This window comes from Lontra canadensis, unplaced genomic scaffold, assembly GCF_010015895.1.
Source record: "Lontra canadensis isolate GAN:19392208 unplaced genomic scaffold, GSC_riverotter_1.0 scaffold132, whole genome shotgun sequence".
Taxonomy (NCBI): Eukaryota; Metazoa; Chordata; class Mammalia; order Carnivora; family Mustelidae; genus Lontra; species Lontra canadensis.
This window is the reverse complement of record NW_022631126.1, coordinates 2,447,127-2,473,867: the sequence shown is the minus strand read 5'-3', so window position 1 is coordinate 2,473,867 and position 26,741 is coordinate 2,447,127. Positions and strand designations below refer to the sequence as shown.

Genomic DNA, 26,741 nt, shown 5'->3' with positions numbered 1-26,741 from the left:
GTCCAGGTTTCAAGGAGGTGCGGTTAGCAGGAGTCTCTTCTGTACTTGGGCCACCAGCAGTACCTTCACTCCCCCAACAAATATCTCTCCCTTCTCTCCTCTTTTACACAAGCACTGGCCTGTAGCGTGCACGGTGTATATCCTGCTTCTGAATCTCGGAGACTGTTCCTTTTGTATACAGACCTGCCCATTACAGCTATGATTTACTCCCCATTCCCTTTCTCCTGAGCATTTGGCCTGTTTTCTAACGGCCTGCTGCTACAAACAGGACTCGCTTTGCCTACAAAACTTTGGGCACAGGGGAGTACATTTTAGCTGAAAGTCACTCATCTTCCCTGGGTGTGAACTTACCACCAGTGCCTCACTGAGTCTCTTTCCCTCATCCCTGGTGCAGATCATGGACGGAGAACCCTATTGCGAGAAGCAGAGGAAGCTTTAAGACGCAATTCACGGACAGCCCCCAGCAAAGTCCAGCGCCGCGGATGGCACCAGGTCTGGGAGCCCTGGGCAGTGTCAAGACGCATGGCCCCTGCTCATGCTTTAGAATAAGGAGCAGGGTTCTTGTGGGAACAGAAACATAATCCTGGCATTGGGAATCCCTGTGGGCCTTGGTGCATCTGGCAGGGTACCACATGGGTGTCCTCTCTGTGTGTGGTATTGGCCCCTAGAAGGTAGAGGGGTCTGGGGGTCCTCTAGTCCCCTCTCTGTGGCATGATCCTCCCCTCCAGATGGGGGATGGGGCACCCCAGCACAGACTCACAGCCCCGTGGTGATGACTTATTTACACAGCTATCTTTTTTTTTTTTTTTTTTTAAGATTTTATTTATTTGACAGAGATCACAAGTAGGCAGAGAGACAGGCAGAGAGAGTGGAGGAAGAGGGCTCTCTGCGGGGCTCGATCCCAGGACTCTGGGATCATGACCTGAGCTGAAGGCAGAGGCTTAACCCACTGAGCCACCCAGGTGCCCCTACACAGCTATCTTTTACTGCACACCTACTACATGCCTTTGTCCTCATGGCAGACCGGTAGGGCAAGTTCCAAATTTCTTCCTGTTTTATGGAAGCCAAGAAAATGAATGCTCGGTAAAGCTAAGTGAGCTTTCCAAGGCCAATCACTAAGAAGTGACAGCAGCAAGACCTGAGCCTAGATCTGTGCTCCAGGTGCCGTATTCCTGCCCATGTAGTCCTTACCTTGCGGTTACTCACACTTGGCCTGGGGTCAATGGGTCTCAACCCCCACAGCACATTCACGTCACCTGGGAGCCCCACCCCCCAGAGATTCTGACTCACTTGGTCTGAGATGAGGCTTAAGCAATGGTGTGTGTTTTAATCCTGTGGTCCCCCACGTTGATCTTTTACACTGTGCCATATCGGTGGGTCTGTAGGAAATTTTTCTGTAAGTTTTATTGGCCCATCTTTGCAATCACCTTGTAGGTCTGTAACTGTTGTCATTGTGCCCTTGATGAAACTGAGGGCCAGAGGGATAAGGTGACTTGCTCAGAGCCACATAGCCACTAGGGAGGTTTGAACCCCAGACCTGTGACCCCCAAACCCATTGGTCTTCCCTTGCCTTTGTGGGTCTATAATGAAGTACTGAAGGGTTTTTCTGGCCCACTGAATCCCACAGCCTTATCTCAGTGCAGAAGAGCAAGGCCTAAGGGGCCCATAGCTCGGAGGCCTCCTTTTGTCCCCAGCAATGAATGTTAATTTCTCATTAAGGAAGCCTTTCTCCACTTCCCACTTCAGACCCTCCTAGTTGTTTTGAGTGCCTTCTATTATCAGGAGCCATATTTGCATCTTAGACTGTGACTTCACTGCTGGCCCCAGAGCCTGTGCAATTTAAAAAGACTTGGGCCTAAGATTAATTAGCATCCCCCCCCCCACACACACACACCTCTCCCTGTGGTCCCACACTTCACGGGGCCTAATCATGGCTAATTTCCTGGCTTCCTAATGCCATGAAGGCTGTAATTGTCCTTCTGCACGGTATCAGTCAGGGGTCAGTCAGTGCCTAACCATAGAGACCACTCGGGCTGTTGTAATCAGAGATGAAGGGAAGGGAGGGAAGCAGGTGCTTACAAGATCTCCGGGTGGCAAGAGGAGGGATCCCGAGTGGGAGGCTGGGGGGCCTCCTGGAATGGCACCCAGCCTTCCAGCACAGCCTGCCAGGAAAGCCACTACCTAGGACACGGCGGGGAGGGTGGAGGATCCGCATCAGGGACGCGTCACCTTAGCTGGCTTCCAGAAAGCAGGTGGCCACCACCACCACTGTTGGCCTCTGTTGATGCCGTGCCTGCTAGATCAGCCCTTCTCATAGCCAGTCCCACCAGGCTGGGGCACTTGAAAACTTGTCTCCTCGGCCACTGTGCTCAGCCCAGAATCAGCCACTGTGTGTCCCCTTCTTTCCACCTCACTTTTGCTCTCCCTGCTTGCAGGAGGCCGGTTGATGGGCTGTACCTAGCTCGCTTCCAGAATGTCCACAGAAAGGGCATCTGGGAAACATAGACTGACTTTCTGGCCTCTACTGAACGCACAGGCATCCTAGGCGGAAAGCGGAAGGGGTCCTGGGAGTTCAGCCCACCCCCCTACTACTCTGTTCCCCCCACATGCGGTGTTTTGGGGACCATTCCCCCTTGATACGGATAAACCGGAGAGCATTCAGTGGTCAGGTCCCAAAAGACATCATCCTTTAATTTTAAATTAACATTTATTACCCTGACCCAGGCACTGTGTGAGGCTCTGGAGTTAGAAACAATCACATAAGGCTGGGTTCCCAGCTATGAGGACGGTGGGGGGACTGCCCCGCCTGCAAGGAAGATGTGACAGCCGGTCCAAGCGTACGGAGGACTGGCCTGCTGGACTTCCAAGTGAGCAGCTTGAGGCCTGTGGGCTGAACTTGTCCCCCGGAGAATGTTTTTTGGACTCAAAACGGTTTAAAAGAATCTTAGTCACTCACTAACATTTAAATTCAAAAGTTTTTCTGTTTTTTTTTTTTTTTTTTTTTTTTTTTAAAGCTCCATTCTGACTTCCCTGGAAAAATGGAAAGAGCTGGCTGTCATGCTCGGCTTCCCCTTCCCTTGAGGCCGCCGTCAGCAGAGCGCGGTTAACGTCGCCCCATGAGGCCGGGTACATGCAGACCTGTTGCCCACAGTCCCCACCACTCCCTTTAGCGCCCCGAGTTGAGGCGAGTGGTGGCTACGGTTGGTTGCTGTGCTCTGGCTGCTGTTTCCCTCCTACCGGGTGGCTTCTCACCTTTCCATTTCCCACCTGGCCCACTGGGGCCTTTGAACCTGTGGCCCGTGGAGGAACTCCAGCCCGCAGGTGCTGGAGTCAGCGCCGTGAGTGAGGCAGGCCGGGCCCTGCTGGCCTGGAGCTCACGCTTCCCCCCGCGAGGGTGGGGGTAATGGGGAGGCTCTGGGGGGCAGCCGCTCTAGAGAAGGGGGGCAGCAGAGTCTTCCCTGGGGGCCACCCCTGACCTGATCGCTGAGGAGGAGCAGAGCCAGCCCCATGAAGGTCTGGCGGGAGTCTCCCAGTGGAGGGCACAGCGGGGGTGGCAGGAAGGCGGGTCAGGCTGAAGGGTCCCTGGGGTACCCGGTGAGCAGGGGTGGAAAGGCTGAGTGTGGGGGTCAGGGGTCACAGGTCACAGTGGGCAGACGACATAGTGGCCGGAAGGAGCCCAGGAGGAAGTTTGGATTTCATTTTAAATGCAAAGAATCTTCTGGAGAGTTTTCAGTAGGAGAGTTACGTGTTCGGGCTCACGTTTTAAGAAGATCCCCGGCGGCTGCATTCCGAAGGATGCTGTAGGAGGACCAGGCAGGAGACTTGGAAGCAGGGCTCCCCCATCCCCCGCCATGAGCCTAATGCAGCCTGTGTCTCTTTGTCCCCCAGCCTCCACGTCACAGCTCTGTCCCTGGCCCCCAGAGTCCCCTGATCATCTCAGCTTCCTCGACCCATCCCAGGGTGTCATCACCCGGGTCTTCCAGAATTGGTTTGCGGAAATTATGCAGGAAAGAGACTATCTGAATCTTTCAGTCGGTCAGCCTGGGCCAGATGCCCGCTCCCATCCTGCTTGGCTGTGACCAGAAGCGAAAAGCCTGCTTGGGGCCCCAAGCTTCTCGTCCAGGACAGTAGGTAGACCCGGTGGACCAACCGAACTGTTACCAGAAGAAAGAGGGACCGATTGGGTTTCCTTTGGCCCCAAGTAGTGGAGCTAAGTGGAAAGGTTCTCCCTGGTAGAAAGTACATGGGGACAGGTTTGGGGGTACGTAGGATGGAGAGGAAGGTAATCTTGACCTCACCCTTTTGGGTGGGCTCCGCTGTCCTTGGAGGCAGCCAGAGGTTGGCAGTGGCGAAGGCAGCAGAATCCCCAGTGGCCAGGGGTGGCCAGTTCTCAAAAGCCACTCCATCAGGAGAGGTCCCACCACCCGCTCCCAGTCCTGGGGTTGCTCCTGTGTAGCTGTGCCCAGCAGGGGGCCACATAGGCACTCGGTATTTTGGCACTAACCACGGCCTGGTCAGCAGGGGACACGGAGGCCCAGCGCTCAGGGAGCCCCGAAGTCTCAGCCCACCCCTGGCCAGCACTGCTCCCCACCATGGCCTCCCTGCCCTCTTCAGGTGGCTAGCTTGCCAGTTTTTCCGACTGTTGCCCTAAACTCTCTGGGGTCACACGTCCCCTTCCCAGTGACCAGGACCAACACCTTCACCTCTTCCAGTAGAATAAGCTCCCTTCTTAAGGTCTTGCCCACCAACTGGGAAGCACTTTTTGGGTAGAGATGCCCCTGATGGAAGGGGCTGTTGGGATCCTTGCTCTCCAAAAGGTCCCAGAGTCATCCGGACACTGGCTAAGAGCCTAACCTGGAAAACCCTTCCTGGGGACCCTCCGACTGTGGGAGAGCCAAGGAGGGGACTGGTGGGGCAGTGTCAGCCTCCGAGCTGCGGCCGTGGCAACCATGGGCTGGGCCGGAAGTGATAAATGGGCTCTTATTGGGACTGTCCTTTCTCCCCCACCCTTCTCAGCCTCAGATCTTTCTCCTGCTATCACCGGATTAAGATTTATGGCTTCCTCAGCCTTGTAATACTTGGGTGGACAACGGCCTAATCAGCAGAGCCGTCGTTTACCAAAATGCTGTCAGATTTGATGAACGTCACCAGCTCTTAGCATTAAATTGGTAGTGAAGGGATTGGCCTTTCAGCAATTTACTGTGGGGTGGGCTTTCCTTAAAGGCTGGGAAAGTGAGTTCATTGCAGCGGAAAGCAGAGGCTTTGCTCTCACTCTACTGCTGTATCCGGTTTCCTCTGGCGGGCCAGGCAGCTGAAGCACCCCCAGGAAAGCTTCAAAAGTGAAGCCCTTTCCTTTGTTTTCCTATTTCTGAGTTTTGAAAACCCCTGCCGTGAGGACAATAAATGAAACAACCCATAAAGCATCAGCTTTGACAGCGACCTTGTATGACGCAGACTGTCAAGAGTGTCGAGCGCTATTATTTGTAAGATATCAGACAAATTCTGGAAGAACCTAGCAAATAAGGTAGATTTACTCCCCACCCTAAACCTGCCTGGCAGGATCTTCAGAGCTCTCCTGCCTCTAGGGGGAGCCACTCACATACTGCGCAACCTGAACAACCATACAGGGCAACCCCTAGCCTTGATCTTTCTCATCTGCAGGAGCTTGAATGCATACCTGTTAGAATGCTTTGCTAAGGGGGCAGTAGATACACACAGATCACTCTGGGCATGGCCTTGGGCTGGCAAACTGGAACAGGGGTGTCTGGATTTTAAATCCTGTCCTGGCATGTGGGTGATACTGCAGGGGTCTACCCAGGTCTGGGCGCCACAGGTAGGCAGGAGAGATCAACCACTTAAAAGCACCCACTCTGGGTAAAGCAGCATGCCAGGCGGGGAGCCAGCCAGGAGCTCGGGCATCATCCTTGTGAGCATGTGAAGGTGGGAGGCAGGGAGCGGGCGCCTCCTGGGGGCTGGGTTGGAACCTGCCAGCCTCGTGCTCCTTTTGGGAGGTGGGCGTCGTCATGTGGGGGAGATGGCTCCCCATCTTCTCCAGTGGCAGCAGAGCCACCTCCCTGGGGCTGGGGTGGGAGAGCAGGCCAGATGGAAGACTATTTCTTCCCCTCTTCAGCACCCACTCAGCATTGAAAACTCTTTCTGGACCACGTTAATTTTGTCAGATGTTGCTTCCGAAACGTGTTCCTCCATTGTGTGTGCTGTGTGCACTCCCTAAGGCCAGGCCATTGGTGGTTACATTTTTTTTTTTTTTTTTTTGCTATCTTGACATGCTTCCAGAACCTTGTATGCAGTCAGGATTCAGTAAGAATTTCCCAATTAAGTGCCCTCATGCCTACTGCAAAACCGTCCCCTGACCTTTTGGCAAGGCTAGCAATTGTGTCAAGCTCCGAGGAAGGGAGAAGGACGCTTCTGGGAAAAGGGAGGATGGGAAAGTGGCAGTGGAGAGAGATATACCTGCACTCTCCTCCTTGAACCCTGGAGGTCGTTCTCATATTTATCATTCAGATCAGACCAGCAGAACTGCATTAATGCCACAGCTCTTTCACTTGACAATGGGAAAGCCCAGTTCAGGCATGGCTGGATACAGGTGCTCAGACAGTGTAGCAGGGCTCATTCTCCGCCTTTCAACTCTGTTTCTCTCCATGCTGCTCTGTGTGATGCCAAGGGGGCCACCACCAGCTCCCACCTTACATTCTGTCACCCTGTTATTGGCATTTCTTGGCTCTCCTGAACCGATCATCTAGTCGCTCTGGGCCCTCAGGATCTAGTGCTCAGTTCTGCTGGGCCTGTCATACACTCCAACCACCCATGGACTCCATTCCACATGAACACTTGGATTGGGGGTGAGGAGGTAGAGGATTTCCCAAAAGAAAATCAGGGTGCTTTTGCCCGAAGACGGGAGTGAATGGAGGAGATAGGTGGAAACAGCAGCACTCCCCGCCCTCTGCCGACAAAACTTAGGCTCACACTACCGACACTGAAGTGTGCATGTAAGTCACCTGGGCTCTTGTGGAAATGCAGATTCTGATTCCTAGCTCTAAGACAGGCTTGAAATTCAGCATTTCTCACAAATTCCCCAGGAGAAGCCAAGGCTACTGGTGCACACACCAGTGGAGTACATGGAGTAGTGAGGTCCTAGTCCAAGCCTTCCCTTTCTAGATAAAGGAACAGAGAGCCATGGAGGGGCCAGGCTGTGCCCCATGCCCAGTGCCCTCCCTCTGTGCCATTCCCCCTCCACGCTGCCTCCCCTTATCCCGCTTTCCTGCCCTCCCTCCTCCTTTCTCTCTTTCCCTCTCTTTCTCTCTCTGTCTCTGTGTCTCTCTCATTAAAGCATTTGGGCGCTATTGAGTGATTCCTGAGGAGGAGGGGGAGCCTGCACTCCCCAGAGTTATGGTTGAAAATCTATCTTGGAGATGAACTTCAAAGCCCTTATAGCTTCATCCTGGCCCGAGGCAAGGAAGCTCTCAGGAGTCTCCTGGCCAGGAAGCCCCAGGTTTTAGGTATTCTGTGTACTTCTTCCCCTCCGTGCAGTCTGTGGCCACCATGGGAAATGCTCTGAGAGCAAGCTGACACAGCCTGGGAGGCTGGGAGGCCACACTTGGAGCATGGGGGTGGGGGCATTGCCAAGGGACGGATGGCCCGAGCGAAGGGAAAGTGTCCCAGAGCACCTTCCTTCTGCCCCTCTGCCTTTCCCTGTTCTCGGACAGGGGACAACCCACCTGCATTTTCCAGCCTCTCTTTTTCTTCACTCTTTCTTGCCGAGATCTTTTTCTCGAATGGTCTATAGCCATGCCCCTGCCTACTTTTTTGAGTGTTCGATGGTCTCAGGAAATTTCTTAATTTCCCTCTCTTCTCCCCAAAGGCCACTGTAGCCAAAGCTGGGCACATTTCTTTTTCACGTGCCCAATGGGGATGGTCCAGCAGGCCAGTTTAGTACTGGGGCCGGTGGCCAAACTCCAGCTCTTGGGCCGAATCTGGCCACAGCCTGTTCTTACAAATCAAGTGTTTTGGGGACCTAGCCATGCGCATTTACTTAGGCAATATCTGTGGCTGCTTTCAAATGACAGTGGGACAGTTAAATACTGTGACGGAGACCGTAGGGCAGGCAAAACCTAAAATACGTCCTCTTTACAGGAAGCGTTTGACCCACCCCTGGTTTAGAGCAAGGCCTCTGGAGCCGTCCCGCTGGGGTTCAAATCAGGGCTCTGCGGCTTCCTAAGCTGTGTGACCTTGGGTAAGAGGCATTCGGCCTGGTGCCTCAGTTTCCCCCCGGCGTTGCTATAGGACTAAGTGAACTTCTAACACGCTAGGAGTGCCACTAGTGTGAAAGCGCTAATGGTGGCGGTGGGGGGTAACGATGTGACTGTGGCTGAGGAAGGTGTTCAGTCCTACCAGGGAGAGGCCCGCCGGCACTAAGGCCCTGCATTGTGTCCTTCACCGAGATAACAGCTCAGTTCACCAAGGCTGTGGGGCCACAGAGATTTAGGGGGTGGAGGGTTCGAACCCAGGACACGAGGGGAAAGGCAGGGTCTAAATCCTTGTCCCTCAGAGGGGTGCTATGTTCAGTACACATGGCTTGGCCAACCTCTTCTCTCAGAAGCTGGGCCTCCCTAGAGCGAGGCCCAGAGCAGAAAGTTTAAGGAGGCCCTCGCTCTTGGATCTGTAACCCCTCTAAAATGTCATGTCTTGCTTATGCCCCCCACCCAGGCCCTGGCCCTGAGAAGTCCTGAGGGGGAAAAAAAAACCCAGGGTCTCCTAAACCCATTGGATCACAAGGCCAATTTGGGGAAGTTTATCACGCACTAACATTTTACTGATAAGGTATTTCAAACCAAAAAGTTGCTTTAAAAAAATCCTACTGAGCATGCTTTTTGTGGTAGCAACCAGTAAAGACTCCTGAGCAGAGGGGGCAGGACCCGCCAGGCTGGCCCTTGCGAGCCAGTGCCGGGCCACTGTGCTTCATAGCATGACTGCTGGGGGACAGGGACCTGCCACCTCACAGTCTGCCCCCTAAGGTGCTCACCCCTTGGAGGAATCGAGGCATTTGTTCCATTGCTTCTGAAACCATCTTCTTCTGTCTAGAAATCGGTGCAGATCAGAACAGAAGCTGGCCCGCGGCTCCACATTGAGCCTCCTCTGGGCTCTTCTGAAGACTTTGAGGCCTGCGAAGATGAGACTGCCAAGGCCCAGGGTGCTGCTGGGGACCGTCCGCAGGTAGGACTGACTGGCCTCGGCTTGTGTCACAGCGGCTCTCAGGGCACATGGCGACTTTCCTTCCATATGCCCCTGAGTTCTTTCACTGCGACATTCATCTCCCACACTGTAGCGAGCACCCAGACCACAGGCTAGATGCTCCACTAGGTCCCCGGAGGCCAGGTGTCAGTAAGGCTGGTGTCTGACCCCAGAGTAGCAACAGCATACAATCCCTCTACCATGGGACGGAGTTGAGGGGTGGGGCAAGGCGTGGTGGGCTCAGGAGAGCTTCTAGGGTATCCAGGAGGGCTTCCTAGAGGAAGTGACATTTGTCAGAGTCCTAAAAGCTGGATGAGAGGGGAGAGGAGGGCGGACAGAACCTGATGGAAAAGGACTACAGGCAGAGGGAACAGCATGCACAGATGCCATGAGGCTGGACTTGAAGGAGCACAGTGTAGGCCCAGTGTGAGTCGGGAGTGGGGGATGAAGTAAGGTTGGAGGGGCAGGGAGCAGACCAGGAGGTGTGCACAATGGGCTCGGCGAGGGGCAACCGTGGGTGGTTGGTTGCATTTTATTCCAAGGGCATAGCTTTTATACATAGAATGAGTGTGTAGATCATCTCCATGGTTATGTAGAAGCAAAATTATTAGCAGGCAGCTGGACAAAGTCAGGCCCCTAAACCAAACCCTGCCCCATTCACTGGGCCTATGTTCTGCCGTGGGTCTGGGCTGCAGATGTGACAGCCTCCCTCAAAGAACAAAAATCTTGCCTCCGTACCTTTAAGAAATACATGTGACTCATAAAAGCCATGGGAATAGCGTCCAGGACACATTCCTCTGTGGTGTTGCCTGTTTGTGTCTCCTTCTTGGCACAGGAAGGACAGGTAAGGAGCAAAGGGTTACTTTGTTTCCCATCCTGGCCACAAAAGTCTACAAATAAATTGGAAATTCTGTCTTCCTGGGGGGAAAAAAAAAAAAAGAACATCCTTTTTTTTTTTTTTTTAATAGAATAACCCAATGAATGACCTTGTTTCCTACCCAGTCCCTAGAAATGGGATTTTACAGTAGGCAAAATTGTGGTGTGGACTTTACTGCCTTTAACACCCACCTCCCACACAACACACACACACACACACGCACACGCTCCTGAATCAACAGAAGGTCCCTGCTCAGGGTCTGAGCACATGTCTGTGCAAACAGCTGTCAGTCTCCCTTCACTTGGGAGCCTGGTCCATCCCCACGTTCAGTCTGTTGTAGTCTCAGCCACGCTCCCTGTCGGAGAACGTGTGCGCACCCTTCACTCAGTAAGTGGGGTAGTTCTTTCTCTTCTCCTTTGGCTATTTGGTCCACCCCGACCCCCCACCCCCGGTAAATGAACATATAGTTCTTCCTTTGCAAGCTCCCAGGCTCCCCGCAGCCCCAGACAGCCTGCCCCTCACGAGCTATTAAAGCTCCCATTAGCATTCCTGTGTGCGCGCGCGTGCTCAGAATCAGCACTCTGCCAACACTTCATTTTCTCCACCCTGAGTGCTTGATTCTATTTCTTTCTTTCCCTTTCCTCCCCGTCTTGAGGGGGCACTCCGTAAGGCTTCACAGTCAATTTCCCCTTGGAGTTATTTTCCTGCTAAGTGAAAGAGTAAAATGGTGACGCCAGTGTTCGACCAAGGCAGAAGCCGTAGAGATGCAATCTGAACGAGGGAGAGAGAGAAAGGCGTGTGGCTAAATATACTCAGCCACCTCACACTGTTTGCGAGTGTAGCTCTGAAATGGAGCAAAAGGAGATGTGTGCGTGCGTGTGTACTTTTCATCTGACCTTCACTGTTGAAACACACCAGCCTGTCTGCCTTCCATCATACCCTTAGCGATCTTCAATTTCTTGGCGGTTCTGAGTTCACAGACCGGCGTGCCACAGACATGCTCGGTTGGCCTCCAGCCCACTGACGTGCACGGGGCTTTTGAAAGAATTACTAGCTGACATTTAAGAATCAGGAGTTTCCATGTCAGAATGTGAATTGGGGGCTTGCCTTGAAACACATGAACATTTGGGAGCCCTGTCCTTACATGGCATCAGCGGCTGGGGCTGAGAAGCGGCCGCCCCCAGGGACAGGTGTGCACTGCACGGGCCACGGTCCCTGCTCCAGATTGCAGGCACCGTTCTAGACACTGAAGATAAAACAGACAATAAACCACATGTCCTATGCCAGTAGGCGATAGGGCTGATCAGAGCAACGGCAAAGGGTTGGAAAAAGACGGGCAGGGGCTTCTCATTGATGAGATGCCCTGGGAGTGGTTCTGGAGAAAGACTGGGAGTAAGCCCTGCGGGAAAGAGCTTGCCCGGCGCAGGAACAGCAGGCACGAAGGCCCTGAGATGGGAGCGCAGGGCGGACATCAGTGTGCCTGGGAGCTGGGTGAGCAAGAGACAAGGAAACGAGGTGAGGCCAAGGCTCAGATGGCCCGGGGCTTTGAGCCTGTCATGAAGATGAGGGATTCTACTTTGAGTTAGAGGGGAAGCCACCGTAAGGTCCTGGGCAGCTTAGGAACCCCAGTGAAAAGAGGAAGCCTCTTTCCAGAGGGTTCTGCCAAAGTGCCAGGTCTCAGTCATGTTGGGCTTTGTGTTGCAAGGGATAATAGGGCTCCATTTGTGTATCAGGAATGAAACAAAGTGCACACTCTTCTCTATTAGTAAGATATCTTTTTTCCCCTGGTAGTGTGCAGTCTGTATAAAAAATTTCAACTGATAACAAAGAAAATAAAAGTCTTTTCATAATTCTGCTGCCCCAGAGATCATAGATGGGTATATCCATCCAGAATAAAGATTTCTTATATTCATTATACGTATGTATTGATTATATCCAAGAGGAGGTGGTAGATCTGGAATGTTCCAGTCCCAGCCCATTCCCAGTGAGTGCTAGCTAGTCCCCGAGTTCTGTTACCAGCTGTGAGTTTTCCCTCCATTGTGTGGGCCTTGAAGTGGGGTGAAGTGGTTATTTGCCCCCAACACAGTTCAGTGATCTCAAATCATTGTTACGGGCTGTGTTTAGAAACAACTAAACACCTGTCACAAGCTGTGTGTTCCCAGCAGCTCTGCCCCCTGTGGCCTCTGCTGAGGCCCATGACAGCTCAGCCCCTGTGGGCGCGGTGGAGATTCTCTTCTGCCATCGCTGGCCAGCCCTCCTCCAGGGGCTCAGCCAGCCCCACTGGTCCCCAGCAGGGCCCTGCAGCAAATCCCTCAGTCCACCTTCAGCAGTTTCAGCGGTGAGGCTTAAAACCTGTCACATTGTGTGGGTACTTCTGTTTGAGATGACCATATAAATAACTTCCGGTGAGGACTGTTTTTGCCTTGTTTTGTTTTTGTTTTTGTTTTTTGTTTTTAAGATTTTCATTATTTATTTGGGGGGAAAGGAGCAGAGGGAATGGGAGAGAGAGAAGATCAAGTAGGCCCAGCACTGAGCCTGGAGTCCAACAAGGGGCTTGATCCCAAGACGCTTAGATTGTGACCTGAGCCGAAAGCAAGGGTCAGACGCTTAACTGGATGGAACCACCCAGGGGACCACCCTTTATTTTTTATTGTTATTTTCCCATAGATGGAATTATATACCATCTGCCCTCTTTGATAAGCCTACCTTTTTTATTCAAACAGATGTGGTGGCCGCACCTCCACGCCGGCCCTCACTCGGTCCTCACTGAGCCAGTGTTTAGGTGTTGGGCAGCCCAAATCTGAATCCCAGTCTACTTACTTTCCGAGTGCCTTCCGTGGTGTGGGTGAGGCAGGGATGGGTTTGACCCAATCAGCTTTGGGAGCAGGAGCAGAGAAGGAGGAAGAGTGAGGAGGGAACCGGGAGGCATGGAGACCAACGGAGAGGACAAGGGACCCAGCACGTCTTCAGGGACGTGAGTTGCTTTTCCCACACCCATTCTCTCCACTTGTCCCTAGGGCACCAAGTCTTCCACTGACACCACGCCCTGCGATTTTCATCTCTCTCTTCTGGACACCCACGGATGCCCTGACCCTGCGAGCAATACCGACAAAGAAAGGATCCTCTTAACTATCCAGGATGTGATGGTAAGATGCATTTCAGCCTCATGTCCCCATGAAGGGCCGGGATCTCTCCCCGAGCCAAGCCGCTGGGCTGGAGGTCGGGCCCCACGAAAGCATCTTCACCTACACCTGGGAAGATGATGCAGGTCACAGCCAGATGCAGCGTTCACAAAAACCTCGGGCCCCCCACTAGATTTAAAACAATACATGTGAAATTTGACTTGATGCTATTTTTTTTTTAAAGATAGTGGAAGCTTGCATTAAGTGAACCCTTACTAAGTTCTGGGCACTGTGTTGAGTATGTTACCTCCATTCCTGCATTAACCCTGTGAGTTAAATGCTAGGTATTTTCTTTTCTTTCTTTTTTTTTCTTTCTTTCTTTCTTAAGATTTTATTTATTTGAGAGAAAGAGAGAGAGTGTGTGAGAGAGCACAAGCAGGGGTAAGGGGTAGAGGGAGAAGCAGACGCCCTGCTGTGCAGGGAGCCCAATGTGGGACTCGATCCTAGGATCCTGGGATCATGACCTGAGCCAAAGGCACATGAATGGGCCACCCAGGTACTCAAGTGCTAGGTAGGAGAGAAAGGAGGCCAGGACTCAGAGGAACCCAGACTGGAAACCCGGACCCCAAGATTCCTTACTCCTTGCAATTAACGATCGTAGGCTGGGAATTATGCCGAGCTACTTTTGCTCCCCAGAGTGCCCAGTTCTCTATAGGGACAGCAGTCTGTTTTGAATATGATTGATGTGCTGCCTGGAAGCGAGGGCCTGAGAGGTGGCCATCTATCAGCTGAGCTTAGGATCCAGAAGACCTCTCCTTAGCAAACCCAGAGCTGGGAACAATGATGAAAAAATGTTTTTCGAAAATGAAATCCAATGAGGAAACCACCAGCCAAAGCCAAATTGAGGGACTGTCTGCGAAGCAGCTGGGCTGGGGTCTTCAGAACTACCGGTGGCACGAGAAAGCCTATTCCAGATAAAAGAGGCTAACCAGATACCACAGTCAGGCTGCATGTGATCCTTGCGGTGGGGACGGGGCGGGGCGGGGGGGTGTCAGGGTGGTAACTGCTCTAAGTGTTGGGATGGTTTGGGAAATAAACAAACTTGAAAAATCACTGTATTATATTAGATAACAATATTGTATCGATGTGAAATTTCCTGAATTTGAGGATTATATTGTGTTTATGGAAGAGAAGGTCCTTGTTCTCAGGTCTTCTGAGAATTGGTGAAGGTGTAGGTGAAGGGTTTTTGGGTATTCATTATACCCTTCCATTATACAATTCTGGTATGTTTTCTGTGGGTTTAGCTTTTTTTTTTTTTTTTTTAATAAAGCTATTTATTTTTTTTTTGAAGCTAGCACGTTAAGGAGGAGATACTCTGCTTCAACAGAGCTAAGCATTAGCAGAGAAAGAAAGAGAAAAGTTTAAAAGGAGACCTAGTTGAGAGGCACCTGGGTGGCTCAGTCGGTGAAGCATCTGTCTTCGGTTCAGGTCATGATCCCAGGGTCCTGGAATCAAGCCCTCACCTCAGGCTCCCTGCTCTGTGGGAAGCCTGCTTCTTCCTCTCCCACTCCCCCAGCTTGTGTTCCCTCTCTCGCTGTCTATCAAATAAATAAATAAAATCTTAAAAGAAAAAAAAAAGGAGACCTCGTTGAAAAGGCTTAGTAGGATTGTATTGATGTTAATTTCCCAATTGTGCTGTTGTGCTTTATGATTATGCAAGGTGTTACCATGGGGGGAATTGGATGAAGGGTACATGGGATCTGTCTCTGTTGTTTCCTACGAACAGCATACGAAATCTACAATAAACATGACATAAAAAGTAAAAGCTAACTAAATAAACACAAATGCACATGTCCTACCTGCCAGAGGCTCAGATTCTGATCCTGGGTTTGGGCTCACGCATTTTTTGTTTTGTTTTGGTTTGGTTTTTGTTTTTTAAAGCACCAACGTACCTGAGTGTATTTTGCAGCAATGTTTGAGACCCACGGCTTTAAGAAAAGACAGAGCTGCGGATCTCAAAATTTGATATCCACAAGAATCACTTAGGATATTTGTTTGAAATACATATTTTAGATTTCATTTTGAGCTAATGGAATTTGTATCGGAGACCTGCTTGCTCGCTCTCTTTCAATTAAATAAATAAATCTTTTTTTAAAAGATTGTGTTTTTAATAGAACTCTCAGTGATTCTGAATCAGAAGACCTAAAGATTTCAGTTTACCTCAGATGGAAGGAAAATTTTGGAGATAATTTGGACTTTGTGGGTTAGATCTGGGGACCATAAAAGAAAGGAATTTTAAAATTCAAAGTTCAAATCTTTCTTCATCATATAAAAGTGAGATAACTGTGAAGTAAAAAACAAAATAAAACAAGAACAAAAATCCAAGAGATTCATAAAGGCCGGAAAAGGATGGGAGGGAGCTCCGCCCTTGTCTTCAAAACCGTAATTTGTACTTCCAGAAACTCGGTGACAGAGGATATTGCTTAAAATAATAAATGAAAGACACAAAACCATAATAGCTCCTGATGGCATCTCCTCTATTACAGATCAATTTCTATCCAGAACATTGACCATTAGTATCAAGGAAAGACAAAATTATGTTTTAAGGCGGTGAGAAGGTCCTAATGTATTTTAGAAATATTTTCCTTCTTTCTTTCTCCTTTTAAAGATTTCATTTATTTATTTGACAGAGAGAAAGGATGTGTGCACTTGAGAGAAAGAGATAGCACATGCGCAAGCAGGGTGGGGAGGGGCAGAGAAAGAGGAAGAAGCAGGCTCCCCACTGAGCAGGGAGCCTGATGTGGACCTCAGTCCCAGAACCCTGGGATCCTGACCTTAGCGGAAGGCAGACGTTTAACCGGCTGAGCCACCCAGGTGGCCCTAGAAATATTTTCATAGAAAATTATTTTATTTAGGGTTTAACTGTTTAAAGAGGTGAAGTTTAGGTAAACAGAAAAGCAATTTTGTGTTATTAAAGCATCATTAAGAAAATGAATATGAATCCTTCATATCTGGCTTTTCTCACATTAGTCACATTCAAAGTGTGTTTCAAACTGGAAAAAAAAACAATTCAGAGAAAATAGGGGCCTGTAGGAGAGGATTTATTAGTTATGAGTTGAAAAAATTAAGCTGGATGTTAAGGTGAAAGTAGAAATACGGTGATGAATAGAAGTGGGTGTGGCCAAAAGGGCTGCAGGGTCTGCTTCAGCTCACAGATGTGTCTCCTTGGCTGGCCTCGTGCTATGTTGGGATCATTACTGTCACTGCCGTATTTTAATTCCAGTGTAGCTAAATGCAGTGTTATATTAGCTTCAGGTGTACAATTGGTGATTCAACAATTCTGTACATGACTCAGCGCTCAGCATGATAAATGTACTCTTAATCCCTATCACCTAATCTCCACACACACACCCCCCACACACAGCCACCATGACCAGCTGTTTTTCTCTATAGCTAAGAATCAGCTTCTTGGTTTGTCTCTTTCTTTATTTTTTTCTTTGTTTTGTTTTTTAAATTCCACATATGGTGAAATCACATGGTATTTGTCTTCCACGGACTTATTTCACTTAGCATAATACTCTCTAGCTCCATCCACGTTGTTGCAAATGGCAAGATTTCATTCTTCTTGATGGCTGAGTAGTATTCCATCAGATATCTATGTCACAACATTTTTAACCATCCATCATTGGACACTGGGGTTGCCTCTCTAATTTGGCTATTATAAATAATGCTGTAATAAACATGGGGGTACGTGTATCTTTTTGAATGTGTGTTTTCCTGTTCTTTGGGTAAATACCCAATAGTGGGATTATGGGATCATATACTAATTTTTTAGTTTTTTTTTTTGAGGAGCCTCCATCCTGGTTGTACCAGTTTCGGTTCCCTAGTGCACGAGGGTTCCTTTTTCTCCACATCCTCACCAACACCTATCGTTTCTTGTGTTTTTTATATTAACCATTGGCACAGGTGTGAGGTGGGATCTCATTGTGGTTTTGATTTACATCAAAGTGATGTTGAGCGTCTTTTCATGTGCCTTTTGGCCCTCTGGAAGTCTTCTATGGAGAAATGTCTGCCCATGTCTTCTGCTCATTTTTTAATTAGATCATTTGTTTTTTTGGTGTTGTGTAAGTTCTTGACATTTTGGATACTAACCCTTGCAGATATCTTCTCCCATTCAGTACATTGTCTTTTCGTTTTGTTGATTGTTTCCTTTGCTGTGCAGAAGCTTTTTGTTATTTAAAAAAAGAGTTATTTACTTAATTGAAAGAGAGAGAGAGAAAGCAGGGGGAAGGGCAGAGGGAGAGGGAGACTAGCAGATTCCCCGCTTGATGGGGAGCCGGATGCGTGACTTGATCCCAGGACCCTGAGACCATCACCTGAGCCAAAATCAAGAGTCAGATGCTTAACCAACTGAGCCACCAGGCACCCCAGAAGCTTTTCATTTTCATGTGGTCCCAGCAGGTTATTTTCACTTTTGTTTCCCTTGCCTCAAGAGACAGATCTAGGAAAATATTGCTACGGCTGATGTCAGAGGCATTATTGTCTGTGCTTTTAGGATTTTTATGGTTTCAGGTCTCACATTTAGGTCCTTTATCCGTTTTGAGTTTATTTTTGTGTGTGGTATAAGAAAGTGACCCAGTTTCATTCTTTCTGCATGTTGCTGTCCGGTTTTCCCAACACCATTCGTCTAAGAGACTGTCTTTTTCCCATTGCATATTCTTGCCCCCTTTGTTGAAAATTAATTGACCATATAAGTGTGGGTTTAATACAGGCCTTCTACTCTGTTTCATTGATCTGTGTGTCTGTTTTTTGTGCCACTACCATACTGTTTTGAGTACTTCAGTTTTGTAGTATATCTGGAAATCTGGGAATGTAATACCTTCAGGGTTTTTCTTCTTTTTCAAGATTGCTTTGGCTATTTGGGATCTTTTGTGGTTCCTCACAAATTTTACAATTATTTATTCTATCTATTTGAAAAATGTTGGTGGCATTTTAATAGAGATTGCATTAAATCTGTAGATAGCTTTTGGGGTAGTATGGACATTTTAACAATGTTTGTTCTCCCAGTCCATGAGAATGGAATATCTTTTCATTTGTTTGGGTCATCTTCAATTTCTTTCATTAATGTTGCAGTTTTCTGAGTATAGATCTTTCACCTCCTTGGTTAGGTTTATTCCTAGGTATTTTATTCTTTTTGGTGCAGTTGTAAGTGGGATTGTTAATTTCCTTTTCTGCTACCTCATCATTAGTGTATAGAAATGCAGCAGATTTCTGTACATTGATTTTGGATCCTGTGACTTTACTGGATTAATTTATCAGTTCTTGTCATTGTTTAGTGCAGTCTTTAGAGATTTCTATATATAGTATCATGTTGTCTGCGATTAGTGACTTCTTGCTTGCTGCGTTAGATGCATTTTATTTCTTTTTCTTGTCTGATTGCTATGGCTAGGACTTCCAGTCCCATGTTAAATAAAAGTGGTGAGAGCAGGGGTGCCTGAGTGTCTCAGTGGGCTAAAGCCTCTGCCTTCAGCTCAGGTCATGATCCCAGGGTCGTGGGATGGAGCCCCACTTTGGGCTCTCTGCTCAGCAGGGAGCCTGCTTCCCTTCCTCTCTCTCTGCCTGCCCCTCTGCCTACTTGTGATCTCTGTCAAGTAAATAAATAAAATCTTAAAAAAAAAAAAAGTGGTGCAAGTGGACATCCTTTCTCTAGTTTCCTTGTCCTGATCCTGACCTTAGGGGAAAGCTCGGAGTTTTTCATCTCAGTATGATGTTAGTTCTGTGTTTTTCATACATGGCCTTTATCATGTTGAGCTATGTTCCCTCTAAACCTACTTTGTTGGTGGTTTTTACCATGAATGGATATTGTTCTTTGTCAGGTGGTTTTTATGCATCAATTGAAATGACTGTATGGTTTTTATCATCTCTCTTGTTGATTTGGTGTATCACATTGATTGTTTTGCAAATACTGAACCATCCTTGCAGCCCAGTAATAAATCCCACTTGATCATGGTGAATGATTTCTTTGAGATATTGTTGGATTTGGTTTGCTGATATTTTGTTGAGGATTTTTGCATCTGTGTTCATCAGTGACATTGGCCTGTAATTCTTTTTTTTTTTTGGTAATGTCTTTATCTGGTTTTGGTGTCAGGATAATATAAGCCTCATGGAATGAATTTGAAAGTTTTCATCCTCTTCTACTTTTTGGAATAATTTGAGAAGAATGGATATTAACTCTTCTTTAAATGTGTGCTGGAATTCACCTGTGAAGCCGTCTGATCTGGGATTTTGTCTGTTTTTTGATTACTGATTCAATTTCACTGTTCAAATTTTTTATTTTTTACTGGTAATCAGCCTGTTCAAATTTTCTGTTTTTTTCCTGGTTCAGTTTTGGGACATTATATGTTTGTAGGAATTTATCCATTTCTTCTAGTTTGTCCAATTTGTGGGCATATAATTTTGCATAATATTCTCTTATAATCCTTTGTGTTTTGGTGGTATCTGTTTTTGTGGCCTCTCCTTCATTTCTGATTTTGTCTCTCTCTGTCTCTCTCAATGAGTCTGTCTAGGTTTATTGATTTTGTTGATCTTTTCAAAGAACCAACTCTTCCTGGTTTCATTGATCTGTTCTATTATTCTTTTAGTTTCTATTTCATTTATTTCTATTCTTTTTTTTTTTTTAAGATTATTTATTTATTTATTTGACAGAGAGAGATCACAAGTAGGCAGAGAGGCAGGAGGGGTGGGGAAGCAGGCTCCTCGCCGAGCAGAGAGCCCAATGTGGGGCTCGATCCCAGGATCCTGAGATCATGACCTTAGCTGAAGGCAGAGGCTTAACCCACTGAGCCACCCAGGCACCCCCTCATTTATTTCTGTTCTAATCTTTATTATTTTCTTCCTTCTGCTGGTTTTGGGTTTTGTTTGTTCTTTTTCTAGTTCCTTTAGGTATAAGGTTAGGTTGCTTCCTTGAGCTTTTTCTTGCTTCTGGAGGTAGGCCAGTCTTGCTATAAACTTACCTCTTAGAACAGCTTTTGATATGTCCCAAAGGTTTTGGACTGTTGTGTTTTCATTTGTCTCCATGTATTTTTTTTATTTCCTCTTTGATTTCTTGGTTGACCCATTCCTTGCTCAGTAGTGTGTTATTTAACCTCCATGTATTTGTGTTCTTTTCAGGTTTTTTTTTCTTGTGGTTGATTTCTAGTTTCATAGCGTTATGGTCAGAAAAGATGCATGGTATGACTTTAGTCTTTTTGAATTGAGACTTGTTTTGTGACCTAATATATGATCTATTCTGGAGAATGTTCCATGTGCATTTGAAAAGAGCATGTATTCTGCTGTTTTAGGATAGAATGTTCTGAATATATATGTTAGACTCATTTGGTCCAATATGTCATTCAAAGCCACTGTTTCCTTGTTGATTTCCTGCTTGGAAGATATGTCCATTGACATAAGTGTGATGTTAAAGTCTGCTGCTATTATTGTATTACTATTGATTACTTCCTTTATGTTTATTATTTCCTGCTTTATATATTTAGGTGCTCCTATATTGCTTATGTAAGTATTTCCAATTGTTATTACTCTTGGTGGATTATTCCCTTTATGATTACATAGTGTCCTTCTTTGTCTCTTGTTACAGTCTTTGTTTTAAAGTCTATTTTGTCTGAATAAGTATTGCTATCCAAGCTTTCTTTTCACTTCTATTTGCATGATAAATGCTTTTCCATCCCTTTGCTTTCAATTTGCGTGTGTCTTTATGTCTGAAATGAATCTCTTGTAGGCAGCATATGGATGGGTCTTGCTTTTTTTATCCACTCTGGTACCCTGTATCTTTTGATAAGAGCATTTGTTCCAAACTAATTATTGATAGGTATGTACTTATTACCATTTTTTTTTTATGACTGGGTTTTTTTGTTTGTTTGTTTTTGTTTTTTTTGTGTTTTTTTTTTTTAGATTTATTTATTTATTTTAGAGAGAGAATGAGAGCAACTAGGGGAGAGGGAGAGAGAGGGAGAGAATCCTTAACCATACTCCTTGCTGAACATGGTGCCCAATGTAGGACTTGATCCCAGAACCCTGAAATCATGACCTGAGCTGAAATCAAGAGTCATCAGCTTAACCAACTTAGCCTCCGTATGCCCCATTTTCATTTTTTATTACTACTTTTTCTCTCTCCTGTTTAGCTTGCTTTCCATTACTCTGACCTCCAGGTCACTAATCTGTCCTCCTTCCTCTAGCCTACTATTCATTCCTTCTAGTGCATTCTTCATTTAAGTTATCATGTTCTTCTTCTTTGATTAGTTCATTTTTATGTTTTCCATCTCTTTCTTGTCTCACTGAAGTCTTCCACTGTTGAGTCCAGTGAGTATCTTTAGGACCATTACTTTAAATTCTCTATCAAGTATTTACTTGTCTTTGTTCTATTTAGGTCTCTTGCTGTGATTTTGTCCCATTCTTTCATTTGGGACATTTTCTTCTGTCACCTCATTTTGTCTAACTCTCTGTGCCTCTTTCTATGTGTTAGGAAAGTCAGCTACATCTCCTGGTCTTGAAGGTAGTGGCCTTACAAAGAAGAGGTCCTGTGGTGGCCTACAGTGCAATGTCACCTGTTTTCAGAACCTCAAGGATGTCTCCTATGTGTGTTGCATGTACCTGCCTATTGTAGCTGAGCCGGTGCTCCTGTCAGTCCAGTCGTCTGCAGTGGCTCTCTTTGCCTGGTGAGGGCAGTGTTTGGTCCCTGTGTTGTTAGCAGGCCAATCTTGTTCTGCCTTGGGCTTGAGTTGAGTCATACCCAGCATTTGCCAGAAATGAAGTAGCACCAAACTGTAGGAAGCTTTCCCTGTGTTGTCCCAGAGAAACTTTTGTTGGTGGGTGGGGCTTGCACAGGCCAGATGTCTGCCCCCAGCCCACTGCTGGAGCCACACTTGGAGTGGTATATGTAATTATCTTCTGTCCCCGGGGCAAGAGTCACTTTTAGCAGTACTGGCCCCTACCAAGTGGGGCTGCTTGTACACTCCTAGGCTTGTGACACCACTTTGGATGGGCTCCAGCCAAGGACATATTGGAGGGGGTATGTCCACAGGAGAACTTAGGGGCAGGCACACTGTAAACAAGCTAGAAGGGGTTGGTGCTGTGCTGGTCCCCACAGGTGTCTATGTGTCTAGACTGGGGGACAGGTAAGGGAAATGGCACTCATCGGTTCCTTTGTTCCTGGAGAAGTCTACTAAAGATCCCTGCCCCTCTAGCACACACTGTGAGACTAGCAAACAAATGTCACTCCCATTTACCCTGCACATATTTTGAATTGCTGCTTCTGGGCTGTATGTCCTGGGCTGTCTCCGTTAAGGGCAAGGACTCAGTTTCCTCTCACCCTCTTGTATCTCCCAGAGCCAAGCAACTACTTTTTAAAGCTCCATGTGTCAAGCTTCACTGATTATAAGTGAGACTCAGCCCCTCTGGTTTTCAAAGCCATATGTTATGGGAATTTGTCTTCCTTACACAGGTTCCCTATGCTGGGGTGCCCGTGGGAGGGTCTGGTTCTCTCCCTTCTCCACACCTGCAATGTCCCTCCCTCTGTCCCCCCTACGGACAGTCCCACAGGTCCGTTTAGCTCCCGACCGCATCCATGCTCAACCTGCCTTCTTCAATGTGGCCTCTTCTCTGTGTTTAGCTGTGGAGAGTCTGTTCTGCATCTTTGGGTCACTTTCTGGGTTATTTACACTGATGTGGGTGTTATCTAGTTGTATCCATGGGACAAGGTGGGCTTAGAATCTTCCTATTTTACCACCTTCCCCGGGAGTCCTGTTCTATTATGAATTATTTGAATATTTTAAGTGACACAGTGAGACAAGTGGGTAATATCCCTTGGCCTGGGTATCAGGGCATGGCAGGGAGCTGTTGTGGGGGAGGGAGCAGTGTTGTCAACACAGCTTAGCTGTCATTGTGTGGAAACAGGGGCCCAGTGATACGAGGCTTTCTAACTTCAAGAAAAGCTGGGTATCTGGGTTTCTTTGTGCTTGGTTTCTCCAAAAAAAATTTTTAAAGATTGTTATTTATTTATTTGACAGAGATCACAAGTAGGCAGAGAGGCAGGCAGAGAGAGAGGAAGGGAAGCAGGCTCCCCACTGAGCAGAGAGCCCGAAGCGGGGCTCGATCCCACGACCCTGGGATCATGACCTGAGCTGAAGGCAGAGGCTTTAACCCACTGAGCCACCCAGGTGCCCCCCAAATTTTTTTTAATGTTGATTACTATTTTTTTTTAAAGATTTTATTTATTTATTTAACAGACAGAGATCACAGGTAGGCAGAGAGGAAGGCAGAGAGAGATGGAAGGAAGCAGGCTCCCTGTGGAGCAGAGAGCCTGATGCAGGGCTTGATCCCAGGACCCTGGGATCGTGACCTGAGCCGAAGGCAGAGGCTTTAACCCACTGAGCCACCCAGGCGCCCCCTAACTCACTATTTTCTATAGATCAAACAAAATATATGGCTGGCCAGATTTGGCCTGAGACCACTGGCTTGCAACCACTGGTTTAGAAAGCTTTGTCTCTTCCTGACAAGAGGAAGGAGAAGTCTTTCTCCTTTCCAGGGACACTAGCGTTAGCACCTCTGGTACCCAGAGCCACTGGGGGACAAGGTGCCCTGAATGTACTCAGAGATGCCCAGTTAGACAGCTCAGACCAAAGGACAGCCTGACTGATGGCATTAGGCCGTGCCCTGGGCAGGAGGGTCAGACAGCACAGGCCAGCTGTACAGGAATTCTTCCGTAATGAGCTTGAATGATTCATGGGGAATGATGCTGAGCAAGCACTCACTGCCCATGAAATGCTGGTCCAGAAGTGAGAGATAGAGTGATTCTTTCACCCAACAGAGCATTTCTGTACGTCAAGGCACTGGATGGTATCTGAGTTACTAATGCTTCCTTTGCAGTCTTAATGAAAGTAAAGAATAACTAACCTCTGGGTCACTACTGGAATAAATAATGCCATTTATTTCTTGCAGTTATAGCCTACGTAGGACTTCTTAGGTATTTGTACATTATTTTGTATCGTTTAATATGACATCTAACATATGAGTGCTTTCTCATTAGAAAAGAGTCAAATAATTCAGAAGTGAGTAAAATATGGAAAGCTCTCTCCACCTACCTAACCAAACCATACCCAACTTTAAGTTTTATTGAGGATGTATCCTTTAGTTCATCATTTACTTATTTTTCACTCATTCATTTATTGGCTTCTGTTTTGTTCATTTTTTTAAAAGATTTTATTTATTTATTTGACACAGAGTGAAATCACAAGTAGGCAAAGCAGCAGGCAGAGAGAGAGGGGGGTAAGCAGGCTCCCTGCTGAGCAGGGAGCCTGATGTGGGGCTCGATCCCAGGCCCCTGAGATCATGACGTGAGCCAAAGGTGGAGGCTTAACCCACTGAGCCACCCAGGCACCCCAGTTTTGGTTCATTTTTACTTTTATCTTGATTCTTTCCCTAAACTTGGTGCTTTAATTTATTGCTTTGGTTCTCTCCCCACCCCATGTTACAGCCTGTTGTGTTAAGCACTTAATTCATCTATTTTCAGTCTTGTTTTCTAACAGTTTTTAAGGCTATAAGTTTTCCTCCAAATACTGCTTTGTCCTTATCCCACAAATTTTGCTGTGTGTGTAGTGTTTTCATGATCATTTAATTCTAACTGGTTTGTGATTCGGGAGGGGAGGGAGTTCCCTCTTTATATAGGAGAGTTTTTATAAATGTTCTAAATAAATAGCTTTTTTGTTTGTCTTTTTTTTTTTCCTGTCCTTTTGTGGTAATTTCTAATTATACTACATTATGATCAGAGGATGGCTTGTTTGGTTTCTGGTTTTTGGAAGCTTTTGAAATTTTGTTTCTGGTCTACCAGATCATTTTTATGACTGCTCCATGTTATTCAAAAGAATAATATTCTTCTTTTGGTACAAAGTTCTCTATGTATCTATTAAGTCAAGCCATTTATTGAGTATTTAACCTGGTGAGTCTTAAAAAGTATAGCTCAGACCACCCACATCAGAATCACCTGGGCTGCTTATTAAAAATGTGAAATTTCCCATTCAAAGATATAGAATTAGATGGGGGGGGGTGGGTAGTAGGGTCGTAACGGAGTGTTTGGAATCTGCATTTTTAAGAAGGCAGGAAATTTTTATGCTCATTAGCAAACTACTGCAATAGATCCTACTTAATTTTTATTTACTTGATCTAGTTGATTTCTCTGAACTTGCCAATTTTCCCTTAATATTTCTCTGTTGTTGCTTTATATATTTCAAATCACTATTACTGTGTGTATACAGAGTCAAGATATTTTCTGACAGGTTGGATATATAATCCATTCGAATAGGTCAGTATTAACATCTGTTCCATTTAAAGCAGTAGGTATATCCCTTTTCAATTTGAAGGTTTGTGTTCTTTAGCCCTGGAAAATCTTCTGTCATCATCATCGTCATCATCATCATCATTATTCTCTTTCATTGTGTCTGTTCTATTCTCTGGAGTTTCTGTTGCACAAATATTGGCCCACATTTATCCTTTCAAGTCTCTTAATTTTTCTTTCACACTTTATTTTTGTCTTTTTGTACTGTGTTCTTATAAAATTGTTTGGTTTGATTTTCTAGCACATCTTTTATCTGTTTCTACTATTTAGTTTATCTTTTTAAAATGTCAATAAAATTAAAACTTTTGGGATATCTAGTTGTTTCTTTTTCATGGATGAAATGTCCTCTTTAATGTCTCTAGGGATGTTAATTTTCTGTATTCTAAAGTCTTTTTCTATTCATTATATTAACTCTCTTTTATTGGGTATTAGTGCTTTTGTTAATTAAATTTGGTGCCTGTCTTTCAGGGTGTTGATTTTCCCCAGATGTTTTCCCATTCTTGGTTGTGTGCTCATTTTTGTATTTGAGAATACCACACCCTCTCCCCATCCTGCTTGGTGTAACGTAACCCCAGTGGTTGGGGTACACATGCTGTGTATAAGCTGTGCACCTTAGGTATGGGAGCTCCTGCCTACCTTGAGGACGGTGCCTTCCTAGGGCAATGCCCACCCTCTGGGCTTCAGCCTATGGGTGAGCACTTCTACACTTAATACCCTGGGGAGGGGCCAGCAGTCCTAAAAGCATCTTCCCAAGGAATACCCCAGGACTTCCTCTCTCTCTCCATCTTGACTCTGGACTCAACTACGTACCACTCCTTCTGTGGAAAATGCTAATGCCCATGTTTGGGTCTGAAGTTTCCTTTGCTTTTAGTTATTCATAGATGGGCTCTCTGCTCTCTGTCCTTTAGAGAGCATTTGAGGCATTCCTCAAAATTTCCAGTTGGCTGGAGGCATTGTTTGTTACTTTTTCTCTATCCCCTCACCCCTATCCAGTTTCCCACAGCCAGTCCCTGCTCTGGGCAGGCTCAGGTGAGGCGCCACAGGCACACTGATGCTGAGACACTCACCAAGGGCCTCCCAGCCATGGCAACAGGCAGGCAGCCTCCAG

General features: G+C 46.9%; 1 protein-coding gene across 1 annotated transcript in view; it reads left to right on the top strand.

Moving 5' to 3' along the window:
* The window catches only part of KIAA0556 (KIAA0556 ortholog), a 170,607-nt gene that overhangs the window by 56,771 nt on the left and 87,095 nt on the right, over nt 1-26,741 (top strand). Inside the window, 3 exon segments of the mRNA XM_032842700.1 lie at nt 395-492; nt 9,100-9,231; nt 13,144-13,272. Of these exon segments, the coding sequence (XP_032698591.1) occupies nt 395-492; nt 9,100-9,231; nt 13,144-13,272 (359 nt within the window).